General features: G+C 37.2%; 2 protein-coding genes across 2 annotated transcripts in view; one reads left to right on the forward strand and one right to left on the reverse strand.

Moving 5' to 3' along the window:
* Nucleotides 1-55: 55 nt before the first annotated feature.
* LOC110379223 (ankyrin repeat domain-containing protein 13D) lies at nucleotides 56-13,702 on the forward strand. Its single transcript, XM_064035847.1, has 12 exons — nucleotides 56-371; nucleotides 2,671-2,812; nucleotides 3,957-4,127; nucleotides 4,885-5,028; nucleotides 5,491-5,668; nucleotides 6,128-6,350; nucleotides 7,310-7,501; nucleotides 7,837-7,954; nucleotides 8,292-8,557; nucleotides 9,350-9,459; nucleotides 10,185-10,422; nucleotides 10,866-13,702. Exons 1-11 carry the CDS (start codon nucleotides 270-272, stop codon nucleotides 10,408-10,410), a joined length of 1,872 nt encoding a protein of 623 aa, XP_063891917.1. The 5' UTR covers nucleotides 56-269; the 3' UTR covers nucleotides 10,411-10,422; nucleotides 10,866-13,702.
* A 183-nt stretch (nucleotides 13,703-13,885) lies between these two features.
* LOC110379206 (uncharacterized) overlaps nucleotides 13,886-20,592 on the reverse strand; it is a 95,308-nt gene continuing 88,601 nt past the window's right edge. The window contains exon 3 of the mRNA XM_021338749.3: nucleotides 13,886-19,444. Within this exon, the coding sequence (XP_021194424.3) occupies nucleotides 19,378-19,444 (67 nt within the window). The 3' untranslated portion in view covers nucleotides 13,886-19,377. The remainder of the gene's footprint in view (nucleotides 19,445-20,592) is intronic.

The following is a 20,592-nucleotide window of genomic DNA, read 5'->3' on the forward strand; positions in this document are numbered from 1 at the left end:
ATACAAAGAGTTATATAATAATGATTTATAAGTTATGTTAAAATCGAATCACAATATGTATCGACACTATAACTCTTGGCATAGCCAACTGGACAACACTAATTCGTTGACATTTTCGGTAGAAAGCGTAAAATTAGCGTATTTTTGTGTTGCGATTAATTAACGCGCTGTATGACTATTGTTAATTAGGTAGTGCTATGTGTATGGAGTGTCGAGTATAGAGATTGTGCGCTATTTATTTGTGATACATAATTATATGTGCTGACATTATGGCATTCACTGCGGAAGATGTTGCGAGACGCTATCCAATTCACTGGTTAGTGTGGAACAATGAGTTTGAAGAGCTAAAGTCGCTATTGGCCGCTAATAAGGTACACTACAACAGTTTACAGTGTGATTAGAATGATTGTTTTCTTATTTGGCGATGCCATTTGAGGTTATAACCGGGTCTGATCCCGGCTATTGAATTATCGTGGGTGTTTTGCTAACGTAAATGATATATATCTTTTCTTTCTAGATCTGTTTACTCAGATAAAAAATAATAGCTGTTTGTGTTGGTGTTTTGCCGTGTTTATTGCCCATGACCTTCTAGATTCTTTATAGCCAGATAAAAGAAACATTAAGTTCTTAATTGAATTGAAAATAAACAATACGTGACATTTTTCTCATGCACTTATAAATTAAATCAATTAATACTAATTGCAGTGGGTATTACATAGGAAAAACACCATTGTTATGCCTGAAAAAGTATCAAGTGCACATATCAATAACAGATAATAAATGAATCATCATAACATAGAGACTGAGTCACATACAGGTCTGATTAAAACCTCCTTAGTACTTTATTTGCATAAAATGGCAACATTTTGTGTAATTAAAATTTCAAGACGTGAATTAAATTACCCAAACTGATTGTCAAGGTGATATGAAGCCAGACAGGACCTTACAATCTCATTATGAAGAAGCCTTAGTAATTAAATTGAAGGTTGAACACCAATGTTTAAGGTTACACATAATATTCTTGTATTTAAGACTATATTTTCTGACATGAGTCTGCTTACTGGGAATTGGATTATAATATTTGAAATTCTACTTAATGTAGTATGGTAATATGATTCAAAATGTATTGGCTACTTGAACTATTTTCAGCCCTGAACATGGTGTGTCATGTTCTGAGAAATCATTTTTATGTTTAAAATACCATTGAATGTTTAAAAGAATTCTGATCTAAAACAGCAACCAGTAACAGAATGATTTATTATTAACTAGCCTTTTTTTCTGCTATTGCACCCACAGAACCACTTGGGAACCACTGCCTGTACTTGTTACTTGGAAAGAGTGTAGCTTCCCAACATCGAAAGAATTTTCAAAGTCAAAGTCAAAATCGTTTATTAAAATATGCTAATTAGATTAGCACTTTTTAACGTCAAAGTTACAAAAATGACAGCACCCCTTTCCCACTTCCTAGTGTTATGGCTATTTTAAAAACGAACCATGATTTTTGAAATTTTCCATTACAAACAAACTAAAATACAAGTTTTTCCTATTTATAATATTAGTACAAGTTGATTTAGTCATTGTAACTTAAATATTTTTTCCACATTTTCCTTATGAGAATAAATAATAAAAACTTCCTATTGAAGTGCAAACATAATATTGTTTTGCATAAACATAAAATTGATACATTATCACTGAACCAATGAATGAATCACTCAATCTAATCTGTTGGCTTATCACCGAAACCTTGGTGCTTTGTATTCATTCATTTGCTGATATTGTTACAAAACAATAGAAATAAAAGGAAAATACTGGGCAAAATAAATGAATCAAGAAATACAACAAAGTTGGAATAAACAATACACAGGTCTGTTTTACGCCATTAAAGTTGAAACTTGATTTATAAAGCGTTTTATTTGCCATTTGGCAAAAAGTCATTTTTTGGACCTTGCATCTTGTAGTCTAAAACTAAAAATAAACTTAAAACATTGTTTACCTAGATTGTACTGTAGATTTTATGTTGTAGTTTACCTAACTGTAAAAAAATATTTGCAGAATGGTAACAAGGATGAATACCATTACTGCTTACATCATAACATGTTTAGCAAATTAACTTCAGTTAGCGAGATTTTCACGCCTCTGAGTGGGCGATGATCGTGCGCGCGCGCATTTGCGATTTTATGTACGGAACACCTTTGGTATAGCTATAGTCATAACTATAACATATGTGGGTTTATGGCTTCCGCATCTATAACGGTTATCGTTAATCTTTTACAGTTGTATTATACATATTTGTGAAGGTTAGTTAGCGTCTTCAAAAACATTGAACCAACATTACAACAATTCTGATTGTAGACGATTTTAGTTGTACATGTTAACAAAAAAAAGAAACATTCTGAGCTGATTATCAGATAGCAATCTGTGCTGGACCAATCAATACTAATATAATAAAGAGGTTTTTTTTTGTTCTTTGTTTGTTTGTACCCTGAAGGCTCCGAAACTACTGAACCGATTTGAAATATTATTCCACTGTTGGGCAGTAGTTCAGCAGATAAACGTATTCTGACGCATTCAGACCAGCTATAGCTATTTCGAAACCATTTGAGATGTTCTTGGAGCATGTTAATTAGAAGGTAGCTAAGCAGGTTTTAATCACCAATATTTTGTCAACAGATAACACAAGAGGAGCTAGAATCCAAAGACTGCAGGGGGCGAACTCCCCTGCTACTAGCGGTGACACTAGGTCATCTAGAAACGACGAAGGTGCTTATTGAGGCGGGTGCTGATGTTAACTGCGAAAAGGATGGGTGGACTGGTAAGATAAAGCTTCTTATATATTCTTATAATTTTAGAAGACCTAAAACATATAGGCAGCGGAGAGACCACACTTAAGACCGCTTACTGCAACTCAATCGTAAATAGTTTAGAATTTCGATTTGCAGTTTCTGATCCAAAATAATATCGTCATTTTTAAAGGGATATCCTATTTACTAAAATCTCCAATGTTAAAAGATACCCTATGAATAGTTTCACAATAATTGAATTATCGTGTGGTGAATGGCAGTTGTTGCTTACGCCTCTAATGTTTAGATGAGATTCCTAAAATCGAGTGCATAGGTAATCATGAAACGTACTACCCAATCAATTAGTTCCTATGCCAACTGTACCATAATTGATACATTAAGTACCTGCATATTTTTACGAGTACCTAATCCAAACAAAACAAACGGTTCTTACTTCCTCTGATGCGACCAATCTGTCTGTTAGGTCCGCCTTTTGATTATAATTTTATTCATGGCAGCTGTCAAGTTGCCCATATTCAATACACAGACATTATTTCTTCGAATAATGCTTATAAGGCGCCTTCTCAGATAATTATCACGATGGAATACATACAATGCTCATTTAGATTCCACTTTCTGATACATAATGTTTGTTTTTGTACCGACGCGATGTGGAAATTAGATGTATGATTGACTGCGTGAGCTCACTTTAGTTGGAAATCAAAAATAATTGCGAGAAAATGTAAATTTTAAAATGATTTCTTGTTGCGATGGCTTTTAGAAATGTGAAAGAAAGCACGCCGTCTACGGAGTAACAAGCAAGGGTTGATTTATCGATCTTCAGTTTGAAGCAGTCTAATTAAGGTCATTGCGATTCTTGGCAGCTTTTTACATTCCCATTTTGGAGTAGGTCAGAACCTTTTTCAGTCTTTATTTAATGATTTTGGCTGTAGGAAAACACGGGGCGACAGCTTCAAGCTGTCGACTGCACAGTGAACTGCAAAGTTCTGTGGACGCAGTTACACGAACCGCTCGAGCAGTTGCGACTGATTCGAGCGGACGACAGTTGAAGCCCCTGACTGCTTCAAGCGGTCCGTGTATTGCCGGCCTTAGATTACAATATATGGGTGTATGTGTTTGATGGTGCGGTGTCTTCAAAATAATTTCATATTATAGCGGTACAAGAAGCCACAGCGACGGGCAACGCGGAGCTCCTCTCACTGGTGCTGTCGCGGAGAGACTACCAGCGTCACGTGCTGCGCTCGGGGGGCATCCCCGACCTGCTGCGCCGGCTCAGCCTCGCGCCAGACTTCTATGTGGAGATGAAGTGGGAGTTCACTAGCTGGGGTGAGTGTTCCTCTCACTGTGCTGTCGCGGAGAGACTACCAGCGTCACGTGCTGCGCTCGGGGGGCATCCCCGACCTGCTGCGCCGGCTCAGCCTCGCGCCAGACTTCTATGTGGAGATGAAGTGGGAGTTCACTAGCTGGGGTGAGTGTTCCTCTCACTGTGCTGTCGCGGAGAGACTACCAGCGTCACGTGCTGCGCTCGGGGGGCATCCCCGACCTGCTGCGCCGGCTCAGCCTCGCGCCAGACTTCTATGTGGAGATGAAGTGGGAGTTCACTAGCTGGGGTGAGTGGGTTGATTGATCAGAGCGTCAGTTGAGGTAGGCGAAGTAATTAAAACCATTATGACAGCTCCTAACCTCAATGCAAGAGACCTCCCAACCTCGACATGCAGTTATTTTGATAGAGGAAGTGCCAAATCCTCTTGTGTCAATCCTATCAGGGAACCTTCATCATCATCATCTCCCGAGCCTTCTCCCAACTATGTTGGGGTCGGCTTCCAGTCTAACCAGATGCGGCTGGGTACCAGTGTTTTACAAATGTGCTCCTAGCAGGCAACCTTATGGTCACTATTTACAGAATTTTGCCGAATGCCTGTACCCATACTCTCAACTTTCGTCAAACTAAGAAACAAGGTTAAGTTTCAAAGTTTCAATTCATCGCCGTGCTGCTGTCACCTTTCAACAAGCTGACCTTCATGTCTCAATTTGAAGTAAAAATATCTACAAAATTCGCCAACTATACCTTTCTAATCCACAGTGCCACTAGTATCCCGGATGTGTCCGTTCGACACTTACAAGGTGTACAAGCGAGGAGGCAATGTACGCGTGGACACGACGCTCGTCGGCTTCGACAACAACCGATGGCAGAGGGGCGATAGGACGTATATATTTAGGGGACAGGGTGAGTCTGAATTTAATTACTTTTCACGTAGTTTAACAGGAAGAAATTCTTCAGACTTATGACGGCAAAAATATAGTTATAAAACTGAAAAACACGCTAGTCATGTATTGTCATCAGAACTCGGAGCGTGTGCAAAATTTCATCCTTATCGAAGACCGGGTAGTGGTTCAAATTAAGATTACAAGACTATCATACATATATGTAAGAAAATCTCTATAGAGTTACTAGTGAAGCTAATATAACCGTGTTAAAATTGTCATTAGTTCTGGAGAACCCGTGTTATAATTTTTCCTATAAAATTACACCAGTAAAGCTTTAAATCTTAGTATGCCACATTTTGACGGTTTGCCAAATTCCCCTGACAAAATCTCCGAAGAAAAATCGATCCTATTTACTATTCTGCTCTTATGGCTAGCCCAAAGGGGTCTGAAATTCAATTACAATCAGCACACCATCTTCCAGGTCGCACAGCAAGCCTAATGGAGCTAGACCACGAGTTGGGCACCTCCTGGTGTGAATACCTGGAGCCCATGTCGGGAGACAGGGAGTGGCCCGCGCCGCCTCAACACGCGATAGAACAACGCCTCGCATCGCCACTCGCTATCAACTATTTGGACACCGATAAGATTAGTTTTGAAAGGTAAGTTTTTTAGAAAGTTGCGGGGGAGTTTGTTGCACCACTTCTTCTTCCCAGCAAAAGCTTCCCTTCTTTGCTGATTTTCAACCTACTTTAAGAAAATGACTTAAACATTTTTTATCACTTAAAACAATCAAATAAACCTACTTTGGGTGGTCTCTACATGAGATTAAGAATATAACTTTCTATGTATTACCTCCTTAGTGGCGGAATGTCATACAAATCTAATCTCGAATGGCTTAAGTAACCATTAAATGTCTCTGAGTGGGGAGGATAGTCTTTTATGAATAAGTTAACTTTTTACGATTTGTTAATTTAAGACTTTTTAAAATATAATTAACTGCGCCATTTGTACCTATAAATTGTGATATTTTTATTAAATTTTATTTTATTTATTTATGGAAGTGGAAAGTGAGCTGGTAGGGGTAGATTTCTCCAGTACATGGAATATTGTGTTTCCAGAAATAAGAGCGGCATCTGGGGCTGGCGCCAGGACAAGTCTGAGCAGGTGAACGGCTACGAGTGCAAGGTGTTCGGCGCCAACAACGTGGAGCTCGTGTCCAAGACTCGCTCCGAGCACCTCCCGCGCGGCGCACCCAGGGCACCCGCGCGAGCCCCGCTCGCTGGCCTGCTCGCGCTGGCCGATACTGAGCTGCCTGCCGCCACCACGCCGCTGTCTGATAAGGTGGGTCCTAGTGAAGTAATGACGCCGTTATAGAGTCCCCCACGCCCTCTCGCTGGCATAATTAAGTAATAATAAAAAAAAAACAAATTAAACCCAATTTTTTTTTTCTATTTCTAATCACGATCATTATTTCATTTCATCCGGAGAGACTAGAAGCCGACCCAAACATAGTTTAGAAAACGCTCAGGGGGTGAGATGATGGATATTATTATACAGGATTCTTGGTATCGTCTTCACACAGATTTTCATAGAATTTGGTTTGCGCTAAAATCGGTGCATACAGAAATCTGTATCAAGTCTGAGCCTGAAACGTATCATTGGCTGGCATCAAATTTTCGTTCAGTATCTGTACGAACTTAAAGTTTGTATCCTATGGACCCACCATAACAAAAACTTTATTGCAATACTAGCTGATCCCGCGAACTTCGTATCGTTTAAACCTTCCCTGGACCTCTATAAACATTTAAAACCAAAATAAGCTAATTCGCTCCAGCCATTCTCGAGTTTCAGTGAGACTAACGAACAGCAATTCATCCTAACTAATATTATAAATGTGAAAGTAACTCTGTCTGTCTGTCTGTCTTTTCTTCACGCCTAAACTACTGAACCGATTTGTGTGAAATTTGGTACAGACATAGTTTGGAACTTGAGAAAGGACATAGGATAGTTTTTATTTCAAAAAAAAATAAAAAATAAAATTTATTCCGGACATATAGCGCCATCTATTGGTCAAACCAAAAATATACCGGAAGTCACTATATCATGCGAACGAAGTCGCGGGCAAAAGCTAGTTTTTATATATAAGATAGCTGACCCAGCGAACTTCGTATCGTTTAAACCTTCCCTGGACCTCTACAAACATTTTAAAACCAAAATAAGCCAAATCGGTCCAGCCATTCCGGAGTTTTAGTGAGACTAACGAACAGCAATTCATTTTTATATATAAGATTAATTTCCAGCCCGAAGAAGACGAGTCACCCAGTCCCCGGAACAGCAGATCCCGGGACGACTTAACCTACATCCCGGTGACGTGGCAGGAGTACTTCTCGGACGAAGAGCTGGACCGGGACATCGGACGGCCGCGGGACGTCAGCACTAAGGTGCAGAAGTTCAGAGCTACGCTGTGGCTGTGCGAGGACTATCCGCTAGAGGTGAGGGGGAACATGGGAATCATTAACTTTAAGATACTATAACCCTGTTACCGGTGCTAGAAATAAAATTTGGTTTCAGAGTATTTAATCTCATTTTTGTATATTTTATTACACTTTTGCAACAATATGTTAGAAAGTTTATGTATCGGAGAGTTCAACTAAGAAATAGGTTCTCTTACAGCAAACCTTAGAATTATACCCTTGCGGACCCTGAAGGACTTTGCGATAAAAATATGTGTATTAGATGACTTTATTGTTGGAAATGTGGAAAACTTTATAAGTGTAGTTCGCTATATATTTGACACGAATTTGAAAACGATTATTTCTTTTTGCAGTTACAAGAACAAATAATGCCGATCCTAGACCTAATGGCGGCGATATCATCGCCACACTTCGCCAAGTTAAAGGACTTCGTTCAAATGCAGCTGCCCGCTGGTTTCCCTGTCAAAATTGGTAAGTTCACACTCTGTAAACAAAATATGGCTCTTAGAAATGTTTTTTTGGTAGTGTCTGTGGTTCTTTTTGACTTTTGTTATCTTTAATTTTTTCCCATTTTTTATTTTTTGATCAACTATTATAACGGCGTGAGCGTGGGCGTGGCGTAGATAAGGGAGTATATAGAAAATTAGTTTTGGATACCTTATGTTACCAGGTTCAAAAGTTCCACAGGGTCAATTTGATGAAAAAGCTGTAGTTTTCCAGGATCCTCCTAATCATGTTTAACTGTATTTAAGAAAGGGAATGTTCCAAAAGTCGACCTAGGTATATAAACACTAATTTCAACTTCCAGAAATCCCCCTCTTCCACGTACTAAACGCGCGGATAACATTCGGTAACATATTCGCAACCGAATGTCCAGTCCCATACATCGAGTGCATACAAGAGGGTGATCGACTGTCCTGTGTGGTGGACGACCAGTGCTTCGCCATCGGCCGGGGCTATAGAGACGCGGCCGGTCCTGATGATAGACTGTCTTGTGGGGTGGACGATGAAGAGGGACTGTTACAGTATGCTATACAGCAGAGCCTCATGGAGACTGGGACTCAGGATGATCAGGTATGTTGTTCTTGTGACGTCATTAAGTGTATATAAGAGGGTGATCGGCTGTCCTGTGTGGTGCACGACCAGTGCTTCGCCATCGGCCGGGGCTACAGGGACGCGGCCGGCCCTGATGATAGACTGTCCTGTGGGGTGGACGATGACTGTTGCAGTATGCAATACAGCAGAGTCTTATGGAGACCGAGACGCAGGATGATCAGGTATGTTTATAGTGACATTAGGTATATACAAGAGGGTGACCGGCTGTCCTGTGTGGTGGAGGACCAGTGCTTCGCTATCGGCCGGGGGTATAGAGACGCGGCCGGCCCTGATGATAGACTGTCCTGTGGGGTGGACGATGAGGAGGGACTGTTGCAATATGCGATACAGCAGAGCCTTATGGAGACGGGGACCCAGGCTGATCAGGTATGTTTATAATGTGAAGTCATTACTGAATTGTCCCGTTGTTTAATTTGTCCCGAGGGAATGACTTTACATATTTGAGAAGATATAGTGTGTGTGTGTGATATAGATATAACATGTCTTGCTAAATAATTCTTTAACTGTTGGGAAGCTAAACTAGGGACATTCCATATGACACTGAACAGACTGTATTGCATATCTGATTGGTTTGACATTCATTGGACAGAGCGTGTCCCGTAGATACTTTAATCATAGTTTTCAGTCTTGACACACATCTTGATCATTTGATCAAAATACTTGATCATTGAGTCGCGTCAAGCCTTGATGTACAAAATACAAGCTTCAAACGGAGCTACATCTGAGTGTAACCTCTACAAACTTCGTCAGGTGGACGTTTGGGAAGCACTGCGAGGTGCCCGGCCCGTGTCGCCAGCTCCCCCGCGACTGCGTAGCGACGATACACATCTACTCGCACACGAGGAACGACAACTGCAGAGGTAACTATATTTATTTAAATAATTTTTCAATGTGCACAAAGTGTCAAATGTGTAAAAGTTCTCATCTAAATACAATTATCACTAATTGATTGACCAGTGACTTCAACAAGCTAGTGAAAATGGCTGACTTCAAAGCGCAAAGTCATTTAGCGAAAACTATATTTCAAACGAAATTTTAATAACAGAAAAATCTACTTTTGAATAGTAGAGCAATTTTTTTGCTATAATGTTTTAAATATCCTCGTACTAATGTTATAAATGCGAATGTAAAAAGTTAATATTTACAGACGTTGGCGGTTCCTTTGGTAGACTTATCATAGAGAGTGTGCTATCGAATATAGATATTTAAATTATTATACATATAGTTTATTTTTTTATTAAATTTATAATTATGTAAAATTATGTATTACCATGATTGCTAAATTGCACATCGTGTCATATTGCACGTACATATATTTTATAAAAAAGTATATACAAATATTTTTTAACTGCGGGTGACATAGGTACTGCAACCTAAAACGTATTTTATTTACAAAATCTATTTAAATTAATATATATTTTATTGTACGTCAAATGTTTTTATTTCACATAGGTTTTTGCAGGCTCTTAAAGACCTTATACTAGTTGCACCTCCCAACTTAAACGTTTTTATAAGCATCTACTTTCCAAGCCAACTTTAGTAGTGTTCCACGCTAGCACATAGCTCACAGCTAGTTCCCTCACAGGGCGATCGAAGCCTCCCTCGCCGCCGCGTCCCTCGACCGCGCGGAGCCGCGGCCCGCTAGCCCCGACCGCGCGGACTCGCGGCCCGACAGCGCGGACAGCGCGGACGAGGAACTCCGAGCCGCATTGGCGGCATCAGCTCAGGAACAAGCCAACATGGAGCGGCAACTGCAAGCTGAGCAGAGGGCGTTGGATGAGGCGCTGAGATTGTCGTTACTGGATAAGTGACCTAATGTTATGGTATGTATGGTTTTATTTTCTCGTGGTCTTTTTTTAATAAGGTCGATGCGGGTAATTTTTAATGCGGTTTTACCAGACTGCGCCAAAAAAAGGGTTAATATGTTACGCATTTTTTCATTATTTTTGCCTATTCCTGACATGTGTCAATAACAACAAACCATCTGAATAATCAATTCAAAATGGCTTAGGCCCGGTTGTTCGTACGTTACGTTTTTAAAGTTAAAAAATTACCGTTGACAATTTTTACCACGGTTAATTTGACATTGTTATTATGAAATTTTAACGTTCAACAACGCTTTTTGAATTTAAATTCTGTTAATATTACTGTAACTAGAAGTTAACCCTAACTTTGACGTAATAGAGCTTCGAACAACCGGGCCTGAGACAAAAAAGAATAATTTTAACAGCACAAGACAAATCTAACTTTCGAATTCTCTTTCCAGATCTCAGTTCCACAATCGTATGTATGAAGCGTCCAACCAAAATAAGACTTACGCCTAATGTACTTCTAGTAAGTAGCTAAAATTTATATTAACTGCCGGGTCTTTGTAACACATGCTTTTGCCCATAGGACATTATAGAAAAGGCATCTATTATTTTACTGTATAAAAAAATACAGTAAAACGTTTTTGTATAAAACAAAATTAGTGTTGTTCAGACAATTTTTCTTTTCGATATCGATAAAAATTATCGATCACTGAGCTCTAATTATATCGATATAGCGTCCAAAGTTAGTGTTGCTATTATGGACAAGACACTTAAAGCAAACTGGCGACTGAACTAATAGAATAATTTCGGATATAAATAATTCAAATATTTTTTTGTATGTAGTACCCAAATGGCATGTGCAGTAACAATATTATTACAGCAAACTTATAATTTACATATAATATAATTGAAATCGCTAGTTTGTGGAACAAAGATCCGACTTACGGTAAATTGCACCATTTAACTATAACGATAACCGAACCATTTTCAGTTCTCGGCTGGTTATAGTTTTGTTATCGTTATAGTTAAATTTTGTAACTCACACTTAGATTTTTGACTGTAGAATATTTATTCATCGTTATGTAATAATTATTATAGTCATGTACGTTATTATTTACACTAAGTATGTTATTAATAATAATGTACATTTGTATTTAGTACCGCTACACGAGTGAGATATAATTGTAAATTAATGATTCAATTATTTTAATGGAATTGTTCTGATAGGTACATATTTCAGAAAGTATTGATGTTTTTACCTTAATTTTCAATGAAATCGTTTAAAAAAATATTGGTTAACCAACAAAAATCTAAAATATATTTGACGTCTTACATCACAATATTTATTTGTTTTAAATTATGCTTGAGTTTTACATATTTAATTAATTTCCAAAATTCATTTTATACCTATTACAATTTACTTCAAAACAAAATAAGGTTCTACTTTATAAAATTACATAAATTTTGCCTGGTTTTCGTTACAAATAAGTAAAAAAGATGAGCACTAAGCTATGGGTATACAGGGACTTAATTCTGTTACTTTTGCCCCAGACAAAAGAATTGGCAGTGGTCACAACCTGATTAGGATTGTCACAAACTGACCAGAGCAGTCACAATTCCAAAACCCAGCTTTTCAAAAAAGGTAGAACTTTATATTCGATGAAATTAAACAAGTATTTGTACTGTCTCAATTATTATGATTACTCTTTACTATAAGTTAGTTCTAGACTTGGCATTAGTGCCTAGGATTAGTGTCCAGTGCAATAATTATTTAATATTTTAATGTTTATACTTTACACTTGATTCCTATATACCTGCGTCCCTGCAGTTAGACGAAATATGACCTTAATGTGATTGTAATAAGGTCGATAGTTGATAAATAAGTTCACAATTCTGAATATATAGATTTTGGGTGTGAATAGCGTAATTAGAATCAAATGTATATTCTCTTTAACATATTCTATTATATGAGGTTTTGTGATATGAATACGTTATTTATACTAATTATAGACTCTTGACTGCCAAGCAATAATCGTTCTTCTTGGATACATTCTTGAGAATTTAGAGTTGATATTTCCTTGGCAGTTTTTACAGACGGACTGTTTATGGTACATAAACTGACAAGATTTACTTGGTTAGCAAATAGCATTTGTTAAACTATACACACTCAAATACATATATTTATTTTTTGTAGATGAAACAGTGAGTAGCAATTATTTTCTGAATAATAATGTTTTATCACAAGGTGCCTAGTAAATACCAACTCTAATGTCATCATCACAAATATAACCTATAGTTATTCTCATTTTAACAATAGGAAACATTGTAAGAATGTAACGGGTAATATTTGAACGTAAACATGTCTTTAGAATGATGTCACAAAGATCATCAAATCAATCGGATCAAAATCGGCGCAATCGCAATAGTTGGCAATAGCGCCATCTATCGCGTGTGACAAGTACTAAATGTAGTGTAGTGATACAGTCTTATTTGTGACGTCTTACGCTTAAATATTACCCTTTAATTCCTTTTACGAAGGACCGTATTACGACACGATATCCAGATTGGAGGATGCTGTACTCAAAAATCGTCTTAATAAAGCTAGGACAGATGACCTGACTTCGTCTCATAATACGGTTCCTAAATAAACTTCGGTTTTCTACCATCATGACGTAGGTGTACCTAGTAGGCCACTGTAATGGCATAATGTTGTATACTTGGCGCTACTTCGCAGCTGTGATTTTTATATTTAATAATGTATTGAATATTTTGTATGGTAGTCCAAAGATTGTGCTGTAGACTAAATTTCGCGTTGAACACTAAGGCAAGTAATACACTATTGCTAGTTTTGCGAATAGTGTGAATACAGCCTTAGTGTCAAAAGCTATTTAATTCGATTCGATCTCATGTAGTATTATTAGATCAAAAGGCATAATAAAGTATTATTGCAGTAAACTTACAGATAGGACAGTATTTGTAACACTGCCATCTGTTGTGTGTATTCGGAACTATTTAGTCACAACTTGTTATAGCGCCATCTCTTGGTGGGTAGATGAAACAAACTAATGTCCATGGAGTTAGTGATGCTTAGATTTTGTAATAAGTGTGTGTACAAAATATTTAATACATGTCCACACGTATTTATATGACTATATTATACATATTGTACAAAGCTATTTCAATTCTATACTTTCCGATCCCAGTTAAACATTGTACATGTACAACCCTGTCGAAATGTGTAATATAATGTGTTATTATACCTAATTATATTTTATGTATATTGATTTTTAAATTGTCGTTTTATTTGAATCTCTCAGCATCTTTTGCCCGTAGCTTTAGACATACCTAAATTTTTATTTGCTAGGCAAGTTTTTTTTTAATTTATCGGGCAAAGGTGATTTGATATCTGTCGATAGATTGCCTTGTTTTGGGTTGGGGTGTCAGGGAAATAATGAAAAGAAATAAATACGCACAATGTTATCTATGTATTTAAAATTTAATTTTCGTTACTTATATACAAATTACAACATTCACTATCAATAATAGGTATTAGTTTGTCCTATATTTACATACGTAATACACTTTAGAAGCGTAATTTCATTATTCAAGTCAATAAATTACATCAGGAAACTTTTGGAATAGTGAGTAGTCACGAACAAGAATAACCAACAACACTGCGTCTCCGAACGGGGATGGAACCGGCCAATGCCGGCTGTAACCGGACAAAACCGGCCCTAACCGGACAAAACGGGCACTCATACGTGACACCGGAATAGAAAAAATGGAATTGTACATTAGAAAAGTAGTTTTTATATCAATAATATTTTTCTTATACTTAGAAACCGGCGTTTCGATCCCCGTTGTTACAAACTGCGCGAGAATTGTACTTACTAATTACTACAAATTGATAAAGATTCCCAAGGAAAGTAACGAGAACAATTAAAATCATCGAAAACTTAAAAAATAACGAAATAAATAGATTTTTTTTTAATAAAAAGGTATTATTTTATAATTTCTAACATCGAGTTTGTGTTCTTATAACGTTTTCGTACGAATACTGCTTACACAATAAATAGTCAATAATAAAACAATATTTGAAATCAATTCACAAACATAATTCAATACTTATAAAGATAAATTGCACAGTGAGTTAAATAGTCAAAAGTAACAAATCAACTGGTTTATTGCATATGCTAATATCAATTTCTTAATCTTACGCATAATAGTTAGGTACAATGTTACGGGGCTTACCGAAAATCCTAATTAATTGATAAGAATTCATTTCATAGACCATTAAGTTATTTTTACAGAGTCATCAATGAGTGCAAAAGCTTCACAAAAAGTAGAATTAAATTACATAAATTTTTGCGATGATTTATTTAATAATATTGAGATTATAAGAACACGAATCGACGCCATATTACGACGCTAACACAGACTTAACTGGCTAAAATGAGAATAATTCATCGACACTACAGATTATATTATAATTATTATATTCAGATTACTCGTTTATTATGAAATCCTTGAAGCAAAACATCACATTGATTGACACAAACGAACATTGAGATAGTTTAACAGCTAAGACTGGTTAATGTCCACATTGACTACATCGTGGGTAATGTGCAACAATACTTGAATGTTGATGCAATTATATTACTTGTCCGCAAAGTTACGGACACCTAAACTTAAATTATGTGAAATCATTTGCATTTCTATTAGGTATTACTAATAAACATTGAATAATTTAAACGTGTTACAGCACTGTCTACTAATCCATGTAGGTAAATGTTATTCTTATTATAAGATTGTGACGATATTACATGTTCATTAGCCAACGAAAGTAACCTCTTCGCACTTTTCTGGGGACTAAATATATTGCCTACTCTCATTTTAACCAGGTTCAGACGCCATGGCGACTGCTGCTAACCTGAATTGATGCTAACCGTAGTCGCCCTGAAGTTCTGTCTAATAATAAATGAAGTTAATGCAGGTCGAACTGTCGCACACCCTTGTTACAATGTTTATCTTTAGTCCACTGTCAAATGAGCCTGTTTTCGTATTTTGAACTTTACGGTTATAGCGGTAAAGTTCTTAATCGAAAACTGACAAATTAAAGCCAGGTTTTTAATTAAAAACGTTACACGAGTTGCAATAAAGTTCTAAATATAAAGATAGGCGCACACGTTTAACAGTGGACTAAAGAAATCGGCAATGTGGTGGAAAAGTTGAATATTTCCACCGACAGATGGCGTTGATGAACATTGAAATGTATTAAAGCCTGCTCGCATCACTGCTCACTAAAAACGATTTCCTCAAAATACATTTAAACCATCATTCTATAATTCTCAGGTATTTGAAAATGATAGAAAGAGCATGTTTTAAATATACTTAGTTGTAATAGTCTTTAGTGAACAGTGGTACAATTCAGCTAAAGACTCGATTAAGCCCTAAGTTCATCGACTAAATAAAACAACTGTTTACTTTGTAAATTGAAGTGAAAATCCATAGTAAACAATTGTTTAAGTCCATATAATCATATAATCCATAGTAACAATTGTTGTTTTAAGAAAACCGTTTCTGTTGTCAGTGAAATTGGGCCTCACAGTGATGTAACCACAAATTCGACCTGCATTCCACCCCAACACGTAAATTAAATGCATCGTACTTCCGCTTATCTTTTCTAACTACGATATACATGACAGTCCGATTGGATTGCACTTATTTGGAACTAACGCCGCTCCTCGACTCTTCACGTTTCACAACTAAACATTAAAGTTATGCACTACGCTCCTCTGTTCAAACGACGCACCATCTTATTATATACGGATATGGTTGTGCGAGCATCTACAATTTACTTTGTTATAGTATCATTTGAAAAACAGATTTTATGGAGAAGAATGCGTCTGTTGTAGACTTGTACTTTTTCTTGAACATTTCCTTTAATATTTAAGTGACTCCCGTCTGGGTTTTACGTGCGATTTCTAAACACGGCTGTATTTGGTTTTGGAGATCGATTTGAAACGGGAAGATTTAGATATACATAACTTCTGGTCCATAGATATTCTGGTAAGTTTTCGATAACAACTGCAACCAGCAATAAAACTCCTAGATTTAAAAAGTGTCCATCAAAACATGGATAATTTTTCCGCACAAAACAGCAAAGATGAACGCAGACCAAGCCATCGATTTTGATTAAAATGTCAGTGTAATGTGCGTCGGAACATTCGAGCCCAGCCTTAACGGATTTAAACGGTTGTCATGGCAGCCGCCAGATATCCTACAGATGTAATATGTAGCTCTATAAGTACCTATGTATGTGTGTGTGTATGTAGCTAGTTGTTTGATGAAACACAACATGCAGGGTTGGACTAATAGGATTCCTCTTTGAGTGGACGTCGCCACGAATTTTGCGTCTGTGAAAATTTTAGCAACGGATTTTTTTGAATTTTTAATCTTCCATGTTGGTTTGGGCTTATTTTTTTTCGAAAGGAAAATTCTGTGTCTATGAACTTTAGAGATATGCCAGAAAAAGTACAGTCAGTATAGCATATTACCAGAGTTATATGAACAAAAATATATGAATGATAGTATTTGGTATAAACTGTAGATGCTCCAAAGAGGTGGGTATTTCGTTCCAGTGAACACACATAGATAATGTGAACTTATCTGCATTGGACAAAATAAAGTATATAATATACTGCCAATTAGGTGTACGCGGCTGTAATTGAGAGCAATTTGGCTCTTCCGGCGAACCTTTAGAAATATCACCTAGGTAGCGTTTTTTCTTGTGGCTTGTGTAATACCTAGGTACTAATTTAGATGGAATTTATGCAGCCATAATGATATTAAAGAGGAAGTTGCATATTATTTCCTAAAGTATGCGAAGGAAATATTTTCCAGCAAAAGAGGAAAATGCTTTAGATATTATTCGATGGTTTTGAAAACAACTCGTTCACATCCAATAATTGGCTGTTGACAGCTGAATTAATATTCGGATTGTTATCGCCCGCAGCTGTACGTTGTAGTACAGGGGAAGGCTCTCCATCGTCTGCCGCGGACACCCAAATGACATCAACGTCACCGCCACGTCGCTGAGCCAATTTATGCAGACCTACCCAATCCAATTACAATGACTCCCGTGCATAAATTAAGCGTGCGTCCGAGATCTTTTCGTTTTAAAATATATTTCACAAAAAGCCTCAGTAATGTCGACGGTTAACTAACACTAGAAATTAAAGCTTTTATACATGAACGGAACGAGCTAAACGTTCCCTTGGCATCGTTAAAAGACTCATAAGAATGTTACAGATCAGTTCACAGGCTATGTTGCCACGTCATCATTTGCGACGAAGCGTGCGTAACACGTAGTTTAAGAAGTGTCGATGTACGTACACCGCGCGGTTTGTCGCAAATGGCGACGTGGTCACAGACAGTCCACGGTACGAGACTACCGCGACGAGCGACGACACGGGGGTTTCACAACATCGGACGGATCAATTCGTTCACCATTCGGGCTCTGGGGGTCTCCTTTAAAATTGCACCTTAAATCACTTACATAAAGTTCACTATCGTCTGTGGCCATGTGGCTGTGAGGGGGATTTATATCTACAAACTGTAACGCTAGATGATCTAAAAGAAAAAGAACTTAGAGGCGACACTGTCGTACTTAATAAAGGGCTTCTTAAAGTTGAATGAAATTGAACGTTCTCGCTGTACAGACATATACAGGTGTAAAAGGAAACTTAGACAGACGTTAGTGCTAATTATTAAGCACATTGTTCAGCAAAAACATTTGTAACATTTTAAAATCTATTTTTAAGGATAAAACTCGTATTTTTTGTTTATTTACAGAAACCTTTTTACCATACTCTGTTTACTGGGAAAATAATGGAAATATTTTACATTACAAGTGTCGTGGTCGTTGCAAGCATAATTAATTAGTAACGCTCTGTCATGGCTTTAGTTTCGGTTATGAAAAACATCGTCGAAGTACAAAAAACGTAGGAACTAATGTACAATCGACCGTACATTTGAAATATTATTTTAACTAAGAATTTATATATTAATCAAACTAATCGATTATACAGTGTGACCGTGAATATTGATGTAATAATACTGTATGTCAGAGATTTTAGGCGGAAAACACACGAGCGACAGTAATTAAACGCACGCGTGAAATATATATTTTTTTATCACAAAATAATAACATCTGATTAACTGTAGTTGTAGCGATGGTCAATGTTTTAAACAAGTAAATAAAACCCATTTGTCTAATGATGTAGGACAGTCGTCAATTACCTTAAATAATATTTAACAACAATTTAATTTCGAGCGAGACAGAGTACAGTTACAGTCTGTGAGAATGCGATGGTATGTCCAGTATCAATGACTGAAGTATTCTTATAAAATATGTGACGATAACAATTTCCGATAAAACAATAAGAAGGATTTTATATTAATAGTAATTAGTATTTAACTTGGTCATGGTAAGAATATTTCTCTGCCAAAGACTGACATAAACTATACACATAGAAATAAATATCAGTTTGTGATTACAATATTAGAAAGACTGATTTCATACTGATGTATTCGTATTCCGAATCATTTGACAGTTGCTGTCACACAACTGTCAAAAAAATATCGGCGACAAATTCTACGAAGACACCAATATGTAACCAATGATTAATTTACATACTACATTGTACCAGAGGCGATAAGTCCGACCGTACAACACATCAATTGTCATTACTAAAAGTGTCAGTAGATTATTTCATGATAAACTTTTTAACTAAACTGTGCCAGCTGATTAGGTCGTCCAACTTCATGGCTAAGTGTCTTTAGGTGCGATCACTGTTCCCCAAGTTGCCCCAATGCCCCCAATTCCCCCAAGTCCCCATCTTCCCCGTCCCCCGTGCGTGCTCAGCGCGGGTGCGCGGGCGGCAGTGGCCCGCGCGGATACCTCGGTCAGTCGCCGGTTGCCGTCACCGTCGGCGTCGTCCAAGGGCCATTCCAGGGGCTGTAGCCCTTTTGGCTGAAAAGAAGAGAAAAGACTAGTTAGAGAAAATGCTTTTTAATTAGTTCAGCAGTCTTCGTGGGGGGGGGGGTCATACCAAGGGGTGGGTGAAAAATTTGGTAACATCAATTTCTACTGAATTCGCAAGATTACAGACGAAAACTATGAGCGAAAGATTTTTCGTAAGAATTAGTGATAAGGATTTTCTGACCGATCGATCTGACCGAATCGAACGTGGATAGGCAGCCTAAGGAGTTATGCCCGATTCGTCATTTTAGTGATTTGGCATCCATAAAAAACGTGTCCCAGTTGGTCATTCAATAATAGTTATTTGTTATACAAGAGTGCAAAGTTGCTTTTTAACCGCGGGCTCAATTTTGATGACCGAGCAAGCGAAGGATTCTAAAATTGAAACACGAGCGTAGCGAGTGTTTCAATAATTAGAATCCTGAGCGATAGCGAGGGAATTAAAAGAGCACAAGGTGAAAAATCTTTGCACTCGAGTGCAACACGTAACTTTTCATCCCACCTCATCGAGGAAATTAAAAAAACAAAATGGCGCGCACATACGAGAATCAAATTAAAAAGATGTACCTATTAAAGTTCAAATATTTGAAAACTCACTTTAAAAATGAAAAGACGTTAAAAATCTGTGTAAAAACTATAATAAAAAATACTTAATTAATTAAATAATTATTTTAAGCAGTATTTTATTTGTTTAATATGTATTTGTTTGAAAAGTCTGATCAAGATTGTCACAAATGGAGTATTGCACACGATGTTCTAAATTCAAATCACTTTGCCGCTCTAGAGGATAAAAACGACTTTTGCGCTCAGATATCAAAGGGTAAAACTACTCTTTCCGAGATGGTGGGATGAAAAATATTTTATTTTGCTTAGTCCCAATTGGTCATCCGTACTTTATTTTGTAAAAAGTACTGTCAACAAGATAAGCTTTACAATATTGTAATATATGTTTTTGTTTTATTTATTTTGGTTATGTTTTTTCCGAATATGGCAAGACGCTATTAATAATAAAATCGCGATTTCAACGGCGCGGGCGTCACACACCGCACGGCCAAAACCAAAATACCAGGATCGCATAAATCAGATGAGTAATATACCAATCAACGAGTGTCCATGGAACTGCCCACCATGTACTAGGA

The sequence above is a fragment of the Helicoverpa armigera genome, chromosome 8, assembly GCF_030705265.1.
Source record: "Helicoverpa armigera isolate CAAS_96S chromosome 8, ASM3070526v1, whole genome shotgun sequence".
In the NCBI taxonomy this organism is placed as follows: domain Eukaryota; kingdom Metazoa; phylum Arthropoda; class Insecta; order Lepidoptera; family Noctuidae; genus Helicoverpa; species Helicoverpa armigera.

Excerpts from the sequence above, each read along its gene's own strand:
- LOC110379223 (XM_064035847.1), top strand. The coding sequence starts at position 270 with ATGGCATTCACTGCGGAAGATGTTGCGAGACGCTATCCAATTCACTGG. Across the intron at positions 372-2,670 it reads CGCTATTGGCCGCTAATAAG|ATAACACAAGAGGAGCTAGA; the intron begins GTACACTACAAC and ends TTTTGTCAACAG. Across the intron at positions 4,128-4,884 it reads GTGGGAGTTCACTAGCTGGG|TGCCACTAGTATCCCGGATG; the intron begins GTGAGTGTTCCT and ends TCTAATCCACAG.